Source organism: Camelus bactrianus, chromosome 30 (assembly GCF_048773025.1).
Source record: "Camelus bactrianus isolate YW-2024 breed Bactrian camel chromosome 30, ASM4877302v1, whole genome shotgun sequence".
Classification (NCBI taxonomy): Eukaryota; Metazoa; Chordata; class Mammalia; order Artiodactyla; family Camelidae; genus Camelus; species Camelus bactrianus.
The window spans coordinates 24438220-24454059 of NC_133568.1; the positions used below are offsets into that span (position 1 = coordinate 24438220).

General features: G+C 38.6%; 1 protein-coding gene across 1 annotated transcript in view; it reads left to right on the forward strand.

Annotated features, from left to right (window-relative positions):
* The window catches only part of DOK6 (docking protein 6), a 277534-nt gene that overhangs the window by 189642 nt on the left and 72052 nt on the right, over positions 1 to 15840 (forward strand). Inside the window, exon 6 of the mRNA XM_074355477.1 lies at positions 9408 to 9546. Coding sequence (XP_074211578.1) covers positions 9408 to 9546 — 139 coding nt within the window. The remainder of the gene's footprint in view (positions 1 to 9407; positions 9547 to 15840) is intronic.

Here is a 15840-nt window from a genome sequence, read left to right on the forward strand (position 1 = left end):
TCACTGGGCCAGGCAGAGTGCCTTGCATACGTGATTGACAGATAAATATTTGTTGAATAAATAAACAAGCTAATGAGAATTTGGTCCTGTGAGAAAGTCCCATGATTCGGTGTGTGTAGGAATCTGGAGACGCTGAGGCAGACTGGCAGTGAAGATGGATCAGAGGTAGAGATGGGAAACCTAACCAAACATTAAAAAGGAATGTATTCTCAGGGATGAGCTCCTTGAAGGAATGCGGACTTGTATCTGCTCTGTCGTAAATGAGAATTTTGAGTCAATGTGATTTTGTTTCATTTCATTTCTTGTATGAAGAGTCTAGTTGGGAAGAAGACATTTAAAAATAAAGGTGATGAGATGTTAAATGTATTAGAATACAAGTTTATACCTGATTCATCAGGGGAAACACAGAGATGACTGGTCAGTTCTTAACCCTGGACACATCAGTATGAGCCTTGATGAGCACTAAAATCTTGTCCCTAAGGTTAAAGATATCAACAGCTAATACAAAATAATTGATACTTTTATTTATGATGGGGAAATGTTGGTTCCATTTCTTAGCTTCTACTTGAAAGGTGATTCAAATTATCTGTTCACCATATGTTTAATTCAGATATCTTTAAAGAGCACAATTTAAAGTTTAAGTTTAAAAATTAAGATTTAAAATTTACTAACCTGGAATGGTGATATCTGAAATTATAAAAAATGCAAGTAATTGCATTTGAAATTTTTTAATTTTTTAAATTTATGTAGGTTCATGGCACTAAATGTCCACGGCACTAAATTTTAATTTCTGTTTCTAAACAAACTAAAAGCTGTAGTTTACGCATACACCCACATCTTTTGTAATACCAGTCAGAATTCTCCCTCTGTATCTTAGAGGGATATGTATTGTACCATTTTACTGGTGGCTTGTTTTGGTAGTGGCAATAGAAGACTAAAAGTTACACTCTATCAGCGATCTGTCAAGTAAAAAACCTCTAGAGAAAATTTTAACACAGTAAGGATAACCAATTCAGTTCTTCAGAGTGTGTCATTATATTATGTATTTCATATAGCCATGTACTCATTTACTGAGTTTTTAAATGAAAAGATAAACACTAGAAAGATAGGTAGGTAGGCAGATAGGTAAGTTGGTAGGTTGGTAGATAGATAATGAGCAAATGCAATTCATGAGTTAATGTTTATTATTTACTTATTTCTTTCTTGAATATGACTTTTAAAATACTATCTAGAAGCTAATACAGAGCCTGACACATGATTGGCTAATGTCCAAAAAAAGTCAGTGAATGATTAAATATAACCAAAGAAGGAAAGGCAAGTCTTACTATAAAATCAAGTATAATCTCAATTTTTTTCTGTTTTGGCTATAATTTAAGTATTTTCCTCTGTAGTCATTTGAGACACTGGAAGTATGTTTCACATAATTAAAAAAATTGCTTAACTGTATTTAGAGCAAAAAGAATAAAATATAATTTTCAAACTCTGATTACATGTTCTTTTACGCGAAAGGAATATAATGATCTCATCCTTGGGTTCCCCTCAAAATGGGAAGGAGAAGCAAGACTCCTCTTTTTCAGTTCAGTGAATAAAAAATAAAAATATACCAACTTCACAAATTCACTTTAAAAGGAAAGTATAATTTCTAAATGACAGAATTTAAACTTTCACTTGCCTTGCTTTGTCACTAGCTCTTCCTAGAAAAATAGGTTTGGATTGTTTTATATGATACACACAGCCTCCCTCAAACACTATTAAAATAGTTTGTGTGTATCCCCTGGAACATAAGAATGTATCAGCTCTGCTTTCCCTTGGACTGTTTGGTCTACTCCATTCAGAAAAATCTGCTTAAAGGATCATCTTTTTTTAAGCTGCTTTTATATTTTATTTTGCTTTATATTTTGCTATCAAGAACTGCCAACTTAATATGTATCAGGTAGCCATCGTAATAATAATTTTCAGGTTATTTCTGTCCACAAACATTCATGGAGTGCATTGGGTGCTTTGTGTGGTTGACACCCAGGGGGTAAGCATGTTAAAACTCCTAATCCTCAAGGCGAATGCAGTATTTTTACTGTAAAGCCGCTGTATGAATATAAAATTAGCTGTAAATCTTTTAAAAATGTCCCCCCCAACAAAACCTTCATAAACGCAGTATAACAGTATAGGAAGAATGATAATGGTTTATGATCATGTTTTGAGGTAATTAAATAGCAACTAAAATCCTATGACTTGTTTACACCTTCACCTGGTAGATTTTTCAATTCTCAGTTTTTGAGACACAAAGGAAGGTAGGTAGGAGGGCATCTGAGATGTCTATCTTTTCCCGGATTTGCTAAAGCTGAAACTTCAGATTGCTTTAGGGAGACTCAATTGGCTTTTTCATTGAGTTGAAAAACCAAAGTAAGAAAAAGTTAACAGCACAATAATATGAAAACTCAGAAAATATGTATAAAGATGGAGATATTTTAATTAATGGGATTATGATTTGGGCGTCACTGAGTACACCAGTGGAAGAATTGTAGTATTTTGGAAAAAAAATCGTACCTTAGAGATCACTTATTTCAACACTTTTGTCAAAACTCAATGTCATGAAAGATCAAAATGGCATTTCAAGCTAATAATGCAGTAGAGCCTGGAGTAACATCAGGATCTCCTTGTAGGATTGAGTTTCTCACTTTGAGGGAAAGCATTGTCGCCCTAAGGTACCAACAGTGAAGTAACTAAGAACAGCCACCATACGCATTAGATGGTTAAGAACGTGCAGTGTTCCTGTCAAGAGGCAGAGAGGACACTTTCCTCCACATCTTCCTCTGTATGAGTCCAGGGAGTGCGCAAGTCCAGTTCAAGAGTTTGATTGATTGATTTACTGTGCATTTTACTGGTGCACATACACCGTTGATGTATGTTTTGGTACCCTGATTTGACAGAAAATGAACAGCAGCAAAGGAGGACAGAGCTTTCAGAGTGTTTTATCCCGAGCCCTGTCCTGCACTCTGCCTCTCCACCATAAACATTTTCATAATGAAAGAATTATGCATGCTTTTCTGCTTCTCACGGTGAATGAATGCAAACTAGCTTAGTGACAACGAGCTTACCCTCCAAAATTGCACGGCTAGGTGCAGATCACAGCTCAGCCACATGCTTTTCAATGACCTTTGGCGAATTCTTTAGCCTCCTTAGCATGGTGTTTTGTGTAAAGTGGGAAGCAGCCAGAGCCTTGTAGGGTGTTGGGAAGCTCCGTGACGTAATGCACATGCCTGGCACGGTAGGCGCTCCGCGAGCACTACTACTGTCTTTCCCGTCTGGGTTATGAGTTTTATCTCAATGCATTACAAACCGGAGCTCCCCATAATGCTGGTCCCCTTGAAGATCAGATCGGATGCCTGTGCTACCCTGGAAAGAGATTAAATGTGTATGTAAGTGGATTGTGTGTGTGTGTTTAGGTTGGAAGGGAGGCTCCTGAATCATCATACAGTATTGTGTCAGTTTAACAGTGAAAGTGTGCATTCGGCCCTCGGTATCCGCGGGTTCCGCACCTGCGCGTTTAACCAACTGAGCGTTAATCCGCAGACGCAGAACCGCCGATGCGGAGGGTCTAGTGTACTGCGTCACTTTATATGAGGAACTTGAGCACCTGGGATTCTGGATTCCACCCCTGGAACCAATCCCCCGCGAATACCAAGGGAAGACTGTATTTGCTAAGGGACAGCTTATAGGCACATTATAAACACTAGATCTTCGCAAAAATCCTGTGAGGGTCCTCAGACCTTTGCTTTATATTTTAGTGTGATTTAAATTTACCTAATTAAATTCAGATAATAAATCAGTAGCATCCCTTTATTTAATTTGATGGATTACGTGAAGAGGAATCAATGAAAAGTGACCTTTTCAGAGTCAGTGAAACACTGGCCCCAAATTCTTAGACCATCTGTCAAGGTCACTTCACCCCCAGCAAATAACATGGCTGTTCGTTCCTTGTGAATTCCTCTGGAGCTTAATGTACGTACATATGTGTAGTTCACACACCACATAGCATAGTGCATGTGCTAATATACAGCAAAGATTTGTATAAATTCTTGCCCACATACTTTTTTTTACAAAAGTGTTGGCAAAGATAATCTATATAGTGTGCTTTTTAAAAAAAAATTAGCAGCATGTTTTAGATATCTAACTATTTGGGTAGTAGTAGTAATAAAAATAGAAGTACTATTTCATGAGTAATAATAAGTTCCAAACACTGTTTTAAGATTTACATACATTAATTCATTTAATGATCAAACAACCCCATGAAAAAAAAGTACTGATATTATACCGAACTTACAGGCATCAGCGTTGTGAGTTTCAAACATTTTTCCTAGATTTTAACTTGTATCGTATGATTTATTACTTATTTTTAAAATTATTCACAGGCAGACTTATCAGTCTTTCCTTTTATCACTTTTTTCCTGGTATCATAGCTTGACACCCCCTCCATTTTCTGAGTGTTTATGGGAGTTCTTTCCTATTTTCTTCTGATAGCTGTTTTTTGTTTGGTTGGTTGGTTTTTTGCTTTCTCTGGACTTTTATATTAGTGGAGGTAGAAAGATGGATCCAAACGTTCTTCCAAATGGCTAGTGTCCACACTTGATTGAAGAGCCAGCTTCCCACACAGATTGGAGACTATACTTTGTGAACTGGGTCTATTTCTAGACTTTCTTTGCATCTCTCCATTTTGCTAGTAATTTCTTACCACGAATCAACATCTGACTCACCAGAGCTTTAGAGAGAAACTTCAGTCTTTTCATAGCTGCTAAAAAAGGTAAAATACTAGCTAGCATTGTTAAGTAACAATGAAGATTCAACTGTTACCAGAATGGAAGTGTTAACTGGTTTTAACTGCTCTGCAGAAGAGCTGGGCTTTACAGATTTCATTACTTTCTATAATTAAACATTAAATTTTAAATAATGAATGGAAACACCACTGAGCTTTCAGCAAAGTGCTCCTGCCTAACACCATTGCCGAGAGTTTAAAATTTCTATGTGCACAGAGGATAAATACTCGGTCACTAAATATACATACAAAACTGTGAAACTTACCGAGGGGATGAAATTATACGGCTGTGAAGATGGACAAAATTGCTATAAGTCTACGGATTTATCCGTAGCAAAATTTTATCTCCAGACTCACAGAGAATTATTTTAAAGTGCCTATTTTCACTTCTTAAAGTGTTTCCTTAACTTCTCACTTGGTAAATTTATTTCGCATGTCATTTGGAAGAAAGGCTTGAATTCTGAAACCACTCCCTCATGAAGAGCTAAGTTTGAGGCTTAAAGACAAGAAAAGGAGGTCAGTGGTCTAGTGAGTACACAGTGGGGGCTCTTCCTCAAGTGAAATTTCCTCGATGGCACCATCTTTTAGGGTGACTTCTCCCCGTGAAGGGAACTTTGAGACGCATGCACAGTGGAGTGCCTCGTTTGGAGTTTAGTTTCCTGTGAACACGTACATTCACGGTAAACTTTAGTTATTTCCTATTTACTAGAACTCAGGAGAGACAGCTGACAGTGCTGCTACTTCAGGGGATTCTGGAAGTGAGCTGTGAGGTGGGGTAAAGAAAGTGCTTACTCTCCTAAATCCCTGAAGGAACAGAACTTGAAAAAGGGCCATTTAAGGAAAAGACTAGGATTTTTAAAATGTTCTTATTGCATCAAAATATATTAACCTACCACATGCTGGCTGTCTTGGGTGGAGCCTTCAAGATTTTCCGCAGGCTCAATGATTCTCTAGAAAGACTCGCAAGATTCAGAAAAAAAACCATTACACACACAGTTCTGCTTACTAGGGTAAAAGGTCCATGTTAAACAATCCGCAGGGGGAAAAAACACAGGATGAAGACAAGGAAAGACCAGAGACAAGCCTCCAGGTCCCCCTACAGTCACATAGGAACAGGCTTAATTCTCCCTGTAACAGCTTATGTGACAATAAGTCTGAAGTTTTCAACCAGGGAAGCTGCCCTGAGCCTTGGTGTCTGAGGCTTTTATTGGAGGTCAGCTGTACAGACGTGTGGTGTCCCCAGACTCCAGAAACAACCTGAGCCACTCAGACTCCAGCCCCCACCAGAGCAAAACAGGCCCCTATGGCCAGTCACGTTGTGAGGATGATCGGACCTGGTCAGACTGACACAGCACTGCTCAAGGCCTCACACAGAAGCACTCTTACCAGGCTCAGATGTTGCATTCCAGACACCATCCAAGGCACCATCCCCAAAACAGGCCGTTCTTTGGAATATGCAGAGTTTGAGCAACCCAGGACTGCCGACGTTATCCTTTCCTGCCCACTGTCACCTACGTTACTCCATTTGATTAAAAGAAAAATAAAAACAATCTGGTGACAAAGTCTTGTTGCCCCCATTTTGCACATGCGTCAATAGGTAAAGTAACTTCTCAAGTCAGTCCACCATGATCTCCTTCTTGGCTTGATAAATACTAAGTACTTGAGAAGTACTCGATAACTGTATGATAAGTGGATATGACAGGCCATAACGTGGTGGTTGAAATCTGTGCCCTTAGTTTTTTGAATCCTGTACTAATATAATATTTCATGTATCTCAATGTCAAAAAAAAAAAAGTCTGGAAATAAGTGTATTAGTTCTACTTACTTCTTAGAATTTTTATGAGTCCCTAGACTACTCCTTAGAGCTGAGAGGGACATTAGAGATTCTGTTCTTTAACATTTTATTTTAAATAAGAAAAAGTATTAATTTTGTGCCAATACCTTGCTCAAGTATAAAAAGAGGTAACGTTTGTAATTGTCTATACATTTCAACAGGACAAACATACACTGTCCATATTTTCACTGATTCTCCAAATCAGTGCAGCTCAGGAATGTGCACGTCAGTGGTGAGGGGGTTAGAATATTCACATGGGAGTAGCACCTCTCTCTTCGCTCTTCCCAAAGGAAAGGCTTCTTGCAGATTTTTTTGTCCTTGTTATATTTCTTCCTTTCTGACTTTCAGTTCCACATGTCACAGTCGTAAGCTGCACAAATACAGCTTCCCATTTGTCCTCCTGTGGTCCCAAACATCATTTCCCACTGCCTTGAATGAAATGGTGACCCATGGGAAGACTTCTGTAGGCCAGTGCTTCTCAAGCTGTACCGTGTGTATGAGTCACCTGGGGATGCTGTCAGAGCGCGGGTCCAGATTCAGCATGCTGGACAGCTCCCAGTGCCGCGGGTGCTGCTGGTCGGAGGCCGGGTTGAGGAGTGCGGAACAGCCATGGACATTATTTCATCCCTCCTCTTATGTCGTCTTTGCTACTGGCTTGCTGCCACAAAACTGTTTAGACATGTAAGAAAAAGATCTTCATATCTGCTCCATATCAGCTCCAGGAGAAAACATAACAACTAGAGCAGCGTTGGAATAAACAGTTTAGATTGTTCCTAGGAACAATCTAAACTGTTTATTCCAACACTGCTGACAGAAGTCATAAATCTGAGCCAGTTGTACTGAAGAGGTGTGACTCCAGCTTGGCTCTAGGTAATCTACATTGAAGAAAGAGCACCTTCTGCCTGAAGGTTCTGTGCTTTTTTATTGCAGGCATGTTCGGATTCCTTATTTCTTGATCAGTGGGTGAAGTTTACAGTAGTTTTTATTCCAGAGGCTGGGAAAAACCCTTCTGTAAGCTGTCAGACTCCCTCACGGGGCAGAGTTAAGTCCCAGGAAGTGGCCAAGTGTTAGGCCTTTGCAGCTCGGTGACTGAGTATGAAACGACAGTTCGTGTCTTCATGATCTCGTTTCCAAAGGCTAATAATAAGCAGTTTTTTCCACTGACAGTGAACAAAACTCAGCCTCAGACAAGGTGGGCTCACCGCTTATCAGTGGTTTCCCTGCACTTGCTGTTGTATTTCTTTACTCCTCTGAATCAACAAAGAAAGCTCATTTGTTTCACTTTGTGAAAACTCTTCATTTTCCCCCCAGACTTTCCATTTCATGCTGTGTGAATTTTATTAAGATCTCTTTCACAGAAGCTAAGTGCTGGCTCTGCGGGGCCCTAAGGGATGTCTGTTGCAGCCTCTGTAATTTCTGAGGCCTCCTGAGACATTTCTTTTCTACTGAAACTCCCTGGAGAATCATGGAGAAGAAGCTAAAATCTTTTTGGTGCTGGAAGGCAGAGGTGGCCTCGTGAGCATTTTGTGCAAATCTTTTGACGTATAACCTGAAAACGACAGTGTAGCAGTTAGTGTCCAATATCTGAGTGGGTACATCACACTGATACTCAGTGGGCCTCCGATTATTTTTTAAAGCTGGCTTAAAATACTGATTAAAATGTTTTTTCATTTTAGAATTAGTCTTTGTTCATAAAACTTACCTATACTCCTGTTGCCTGAGAAATTGGTGGTGGTTTTATTCCAATAAAATATTATGTCTTAGAAGGTAATTACAGTTAAATCATTGAAAAGGATTTGTATTCTGATTTTTTTCCTCTTGAATTTACATTATAAGAAATGTAATATTATGATAGGCTCTCAGAAATGACATAATAATAGCTGTATAATAGTCCATCAGATACATATACTACATTTAAGCCAATCATTTCTCTACGGTGGATGCAGAGATTAGTTCCATACTTTCTCTATGATGAAAATAATAATTAATGTTTTTGAGCATTCAGTAGGTGCTAAGTAACACTATAAACATTGTGTGCATCAAATCCCTTAACTGTCACAAGGACCTTATGAGATGGGTGCTGTTATTTTTCCTGTTAGAGAAGGAGGCACAGGCAGGTTAGTTAACTTGCTCAAGGTCACACTGCTGGTGAGTGGCAGAGCCAAGTTCAAACCAAATATTTTTCCATCCAAATAGAGTCTCCTCTCTGCCGTGTTGTTTCCTAGGCTTTACCAAGATTTATATGAGGATTCTTCAGTTTAAATAAAAGCTTCAGCCCATGTACGCAAATCTGTAAACTACAAAAAAAAAAGGTCGTCTTGGTTCCTACTGCAATGAGTATAAAACTGCAGGTTTTTTCTTAAGTTCTTAACCTTTCAAGAGCTATCAAGTCACTGGAGATAATACTATGGTATCAATGTGAAGATTCTTAAAATAACTGTTTGCTCGTATTCTTTACGCATTGGTGAGACGTGCACTGTAACAACTGAAATCACTTTTGTCTGTTTCTTTACACTACTTGTGAGCACTTCATCCTTAAAAGTACAGCTGTACCTGGATTTTCCTCCGGTTCGTTCTCGTGCACTGTTGGAAGACGCGCTGGTTGGTTGGTTGGTTGGTTTGGTCAAGGATGAGTCCGCCTCACTCCCTCCTGTGAAAGTGGAGGAGGCGGGGATTGCAGGGCGAGGGCGTCTTTTACGTGGAGAACTGTTACGCACTTGAACACGTGAAGACCCATCTCTTTCCCTATCTCTGTTCTCACAGAATGTGTGACACAGGAGAAGGACTATTCACTTTTCAAACAAGGGAAGGAGAAATGATCTATCAGAAGGTCCATTCTGCGACACTGGCCATAGCTGAGCAACATGAGAGATTAATGCTAGAAATGGAGCAGAAGGCCCGGGTAAGGCTCCTTCCTTGGTAACCTAACAGCTTGGAAATGAATGTCGCTGAGGTCTGATGCACATCATGTCTGTGTGGGTCCATTCATGACAGCACCCAGGTGTCCACCCCAACCCCAGCCTGAGAGCTTGTCCCAGTTACTAAACCTCATCTCTCTAATACCTTACTCAGTATCTGACAAAAGAAGTCACTTGTGGCCACCAGCAGGGAGCCACGCACTTGCTGTGTCTGCCTACGACCTGTCCCCATGGTTACCCACAGAGAGCGTGGAGCGCAGGGAGGCTGAAATGAGGAGCAGTGCTCTCTGCACATCTCCACGTACAGCTGGACAATCAGAGACGCAAGCGTGGACCCAAAATAATGAGGAAAGCTAAGTTTCGACCAGAAAGGATTCCCCTTTTCTGCTTGTCTCTCTGTTTATCCTAGATTCTCTGAAACTTCTAGCTCTTTCTGTACATGTTTCAGAGCCAATAAGAAAATACTTGCAGAAGCAGCTTATACTTTACCAGCTGTCTGTTATCCTGTGCTGGAACACAGTTTCAGGGTCAAGCTAAGAAATGATTTAGTAAAGAATCTGAAATAACAGATTTTACAAGTAGCTGGAAAAAATTCTAAGTTTTACTACTAACTTCTTTGAAAACCAAACAATGGAATTATTACTGGCTGTAATCTTAAGAGATCAGAATTCTCTTTCTTCATAATTTATAGGGATACATAGATTTTCTGTGAGAGGACAGATGGAGCTTTGGAAAATAGGTGGGTCACTAACCAGAAAAACAAATTCTATTCCACTTTAAGACCATGGAGTTTTATATCTAGTATTATACTAGTTTTGATTGTTTAAAATATTACGTATTTGAGAATTTTAAGTATAAAATTAACTTCTGAATGTAAGAAGATGATTTTACATTATTCCTAACACATTTTGAATTTTGTCAGTACTACATACACATTTTTATCCCTCTGTCTAGGGTATGGTTTAAAGTCTTTCTAAGCTCTAATGGTGACAAGGGCAACTCAGGCTTATGCAGGACATTTGGCCTTTGGTGGGGGAACCAAGAGCCCTTCCACGCAGCTGTGACTAACTGCCTGCCATGAAGGCGAGCACTCGGTGTCCTGGGTTCCCTTCCCAGCTCCACCACTTACTGGCTGTATAATCTTGAGCAAGTTACTTAACCTCTGAATGTCTCATTTTCCTGCGTCTATAAAATGGGGGTGTAATAGTGCTACGTATTTGGTTGCAATGAGGTGTCTGTGCATTAGTATAATATATACTAATGCTGAGAACAGACCTGACATAGAAAGTACCGTGAAAGGTTCATTATTACGATGATGATGTTCAATAAGTATAAGACTTGCCAGGTTTGTGAAGACACTACATTTTTATTCCCAACAGTAGCTAAATAATACCTTCCAGTCCTTTTTAAGTGTGTCTAACAGTCTTGTGCCAAAAAATTTGCAAAACAAAATTTCACATTTGCTGTTGATGCAGCTGTATGTTTCTCTCATCCCGCCCACTGAGAAGCAAGTCCAGGGGAGTGGAGTGAAGCAGTTGCGGGAAAGGGACTGGAGAGTGTAGGTCCACCCATTAAGATCTCAGGCAGTCTAAAGCCAGGACTTGGGTACACCCTGGAGCTGGGTGCTTGGAGATGGCAGAGAAAGGTGACAGATACTTAAATAGTAGGCTCAGTATGTCTCAGCAAAGAAACCAAATGTTTCTGGAAATGACAAAGTCAGAGACACCATCCACTTGGTGCACACATATAAATGGAGCATTTGGCTTAATTTCAAAAACAATTGCACAACTGTGCTTTTCTCTGAAGGTTAATACTAATAAAATTAATCCCTATGTAACACGTTCTTTAGAATAAGCTCAACTAACGATGCTTTTCCAAGGGCATGCTACCACAACTTGAAAACCGCCCAAACTCCCCCATTTCTAGGACCATAAGTAAAGATTTCCAGGTCTCCGAGATACTTTTTCTTTTACAATACCTCCTCTATCTACATACACAAATTTCTTTTTAAAAAGAAGTTCCAGCAAGAATGAAATAGTACCTGAGGACCCGACCCTCTGTCTAACTCTTCATTTGTTTATATAAAATAAAACGGAGGTCTGTGCTATAAACTAAGCAGAAATATAACTTGGAAAAGTACCAAAAAGCCTTATCTAAGCTACAAAAAGATTGCATTGCATTTATTATGTATTCACTACAAAAATAAGAAGATAACACTGCTCATTGGCTTTCCAGGTTTAAAACTAGACCATGGAAGATAAATATCGATCAGATAGAAAATGTTTATACATTTTTAATGTGATTAGAAGGATTTTACAAGATTAAATTATCAACAAGCTGTATAAGCAATGAATGTCCCAAACATCGTTCCTCAGGCAACTGAAGTATTTACTTTCATCTTAAAAAAAAAAAAAAAGATAGCTTAAGAGTGTTACTGGCTTTTATAGATAAACTTGAATGAGAAATAATGTCTCAATAACCATTTCTTAACTATAAGAGAAAGAATCCAATGCATCTTTAACATCATATACGTGTAAAACTTTGTTTTGTCCCATTTATCACCTTCCTTTGTGGGAGCACATGAACAAACATAGTGCGATATATCTCCATAATCTGGGTTAGGCAGTGTTTCTGTTCTTGCTTGAAGAATCTGATATGTAGAAAAGCATTGTGAATAAAACAGTACGTTTGAGCTGTAGGACACTGGATTAAAAAGAATCACCGAACTGGTAAGGCTGTTAAAAGTATATATGTCCATTTCCTTCACTGAGAAAGCTAATGAAAGATTGAGGTAGTATTAAAACTGACTCAATTAAGGAGTTTTAAAGCAGAGGTTAGCCATTAATTAACCATTCACAGGTTTGTAAATAATATATTTAGAAATTCTGTGCTCAGTGCCGTGCGTGGCGGCAGGGCAAACAAGAAAAGGGCAAGAACGTTCCTTCTCTCAAGTGGCTCAGAATTTTGTGGGATCAAGTAGTTTATACTTCCCAGAGTAAGTTCATCTCATTCCTTATACTCTCTGACATCTCAAGATTTCCACATGCTTTAATGTAACCAGTTTAATCAGGTCAAGAAGTGCCATCACCAAATTTTGGTCAGTGATGCTAAAAACACCACTAGGCTTGTTCGTCTTGTCATGACAATGGAGGCTGAATGATCTCTTGGATAATCAACTTGGTGGAAGGTCCTCAGTCAGGGCTGCATAGAGAATGATTTACGTGGTACGAGAAGACACCTTTCCCTTTATGTTCAGATGGAAATTTCAGCGTCTCACTCTGAAGTCTTAAGTAAGAAACAGAAAATGATCATGATAGAAAAAGAGAGAGAACAATCTTAAGCAGCCTCTATATTTTCTTTGCTTGTTAACTCAAAACTAGCCTGATGTTTAAAGAGAGTTTTGTAAGGGAGGCACATGGGAGAATGAAATCACAGTGGTAAATTTTAGACTGAAACTGTTTCTGAGAGATGACTCAGATTCCAGGATTTGAGGAATTTATGAAAGCTAGCTATTGAAACAAATGGCACCTCTAGAATTTTTTCCATTGCACAGAGATCATGTTCATAGAACCTTCTAAATTCTTCTAATCCTGTTGCCAAAGTCATTACAGGTGCCCTGCCTTGCTTGTGCAGCCTTATCAGGGGAGGGCTGTACCATCCTGGTGAGGCGACAGCAGCCGTTCATCAGAAAGCACGTCACAGACGTGCCTGTGTGGCTCAGCCCACCGAGGGTGGGCTGGCTTCACCAGCAACAAGACCTCAGATGCCCTGAAACAATTTGATTTTGGATTCACATGGATCTGTTACACACATACCCAGACAAATAATATGTAAGAAAGTTCTTTTTTTAATTTGCTTTGTATGTTCTTAAGCTTTACAAGTGTTATAAAATGTCCGTACGGAAGGAGCAGCTGAGAAGATATGAATGGAATTTTTAAAACACAGATTTTTTTCCTGGTATCAAAAATAAATAAAAAGGAGAGGGGTTGTCATTAGGCATTTCTAACCTTGTAACATTGTAAGCGATGTAACAAGCATTGTAGATACACAGCCTCGGGCAAGAATGACAGTGTGTCCTTTAAAAACTCCTATTTCCAGTAATTCCTGCCTCCTACTCACCAGAAAAGCACAACTTAAGGACAAATAGCACGAGTGATACTGAAATACCAGCAAGATAGCAAAACCACGTCTAACGCCTAAAAATCACCACTGGCAGGACTTGCCAAAGGCACTGCTCTCCGAGGCCATCAATTCTGTGCTTTTCCTAAGCGCTAGTGGATGGGGGGAAAAAAAAACAAGTAACAGAGACTCATGTAAAACTTCTTTCCTAGAAAACAAATAAGTGTTTTCTCTGTAATTTGTCATTTTATGCTCTCTTTTTACTAGAAATATAAGAAATAGAAGCAAGTTAAACTCACACATTTAACAAACTAAAAAATATTACCATTCCGGAAACAATGAACCTTTTCAACAGTAGTCATTTAAAAGCAAACGATCTTATTTCCTTTTAATGTAAGATAAGAAGAAATTTCTGGTGAAGAAGCAGCATTGTCTGAGTCTACTGACCGCCCCGTGGGCGTGGAGATGGCTCTAACGCCCTCATCTCAGTGGAGTGCACCGGGGAGAGGAGAGAGGACGAAGCTGGCTTCGTGTAAAACTGTCTGAGACTGCGACTGCAAATGAGGGTACCTGCCCTTCTACATTCACGCTTGATCATAAATCTTACCCAAGGATTGACTTCTACCCGCCTGTGAAATAATTTTTGTCTAAATAGTTGCACGAACGAGGAAGTGCTGTTACACTGCATCAATTCCAAGATGCACATCTCTTCACGGTGTAACACCTCTCCAGTCAAGTGGGAGTCAGTTTAATTGCAGCACTGTTCTTGCGGAGTGCTACCTAAAACCAGGTTGTCTTTCTAATGATGGCGTCCTAGAGTGTGTAAACTACTGTAAGACTTGTCGTAAGTATTCTGAAGACACTCAACTGTCACTCCCAACTGTAACTAAATTATATCTTTCAGTTCTTTGCAAGTGTATCTAACAAGGCCATGAGCACCAAGTGCTCATTTATAAATTTTGAAGGATAAGAAAGCTTCCAGAACGGGATCAAGCCTACGTACTCTGGGTTCCTTTTGATTGAAAAGCATTCTTCACACCCACGTTTTATAGGAACCTCAATCACCTATGGGAAAAAAAAAAAAACAAAGTTGTCCCATACTGAAAGGCTGAAGAATTTGGAAGCATAATGATTTCATGAGTCGTACACAGAAAAATGTTAACACTTTTTGCAGTCTCTTTCCTAGGTGTATATTCATGGAAGTTTAAGAAATTCTAGGAGAAGTTTAAATATATTAGATAATTACATGCCACTTGTAATCCCTGTGATATATATATATATATATATATATATATATATAGGAATCTAATATATAGGAATATCTGTTAATAAATTCATTCTCCAAAGTTCTATTCTTGATTCTATTGCTCAGTATTATCAATTATCAACCATAGATAAGAGCCTTCATTATTACTGACAGTGGCCAGTTCCCTGCTGGGAAATGCCATTTGCATTTTTGTGAAATTTTCTTTTACTGATTGACAAACACTGATTGTAATAAACCAGCGCAAGCTCAATTAGAAAAAATGATTATGGTGGATAACTTAAGTGGGCCTGTGATCCTATTGTTTAAGAACACTGTGGGAAATTTAGTCTCTAAACAGACAGACCAGAAAGAAATGCATACATTTACTGCAATACACAAATGAGAAGGAAATGGTGAGAAGGCAACGTGTAATTTTTCTAATAAGTGGAGCTATAAAAACAGTGCAACAGCTAAGATTTTATTTAAGATCATTTTTCCCTTAAAATTTGTAGGTACTCTAGATGTCGCTTTAGAAAATACAACATACATATATTTTACATATATTTAATAACTTGATTAGAACTGATAATATATAAGGAAAATGACTGCCTAACGTTAAAAAGTTCACCTTCCACATAAAAAAAAATACAATTTTATTTCTTTTATTTGTATTGCTAGAATAGAACAATAATAAGGAAACTCTGTAAGAATGATTTTCCTTTTTTTAACTATGTTAGTCTTACTAGTTCATGGGCAACAGTCTGCTCTTGGCAATTACAAGAATAATTTCCTTAAAGGAAAACAACAGATTTCAAAGGTCGATCAGGATGACTCAGCATATTATAAATCAACTATACTTAATTTTTAAAAAAAAGAAAAAAGAAAAAGAAAAGGCAGATTACTTAGGGAAAGA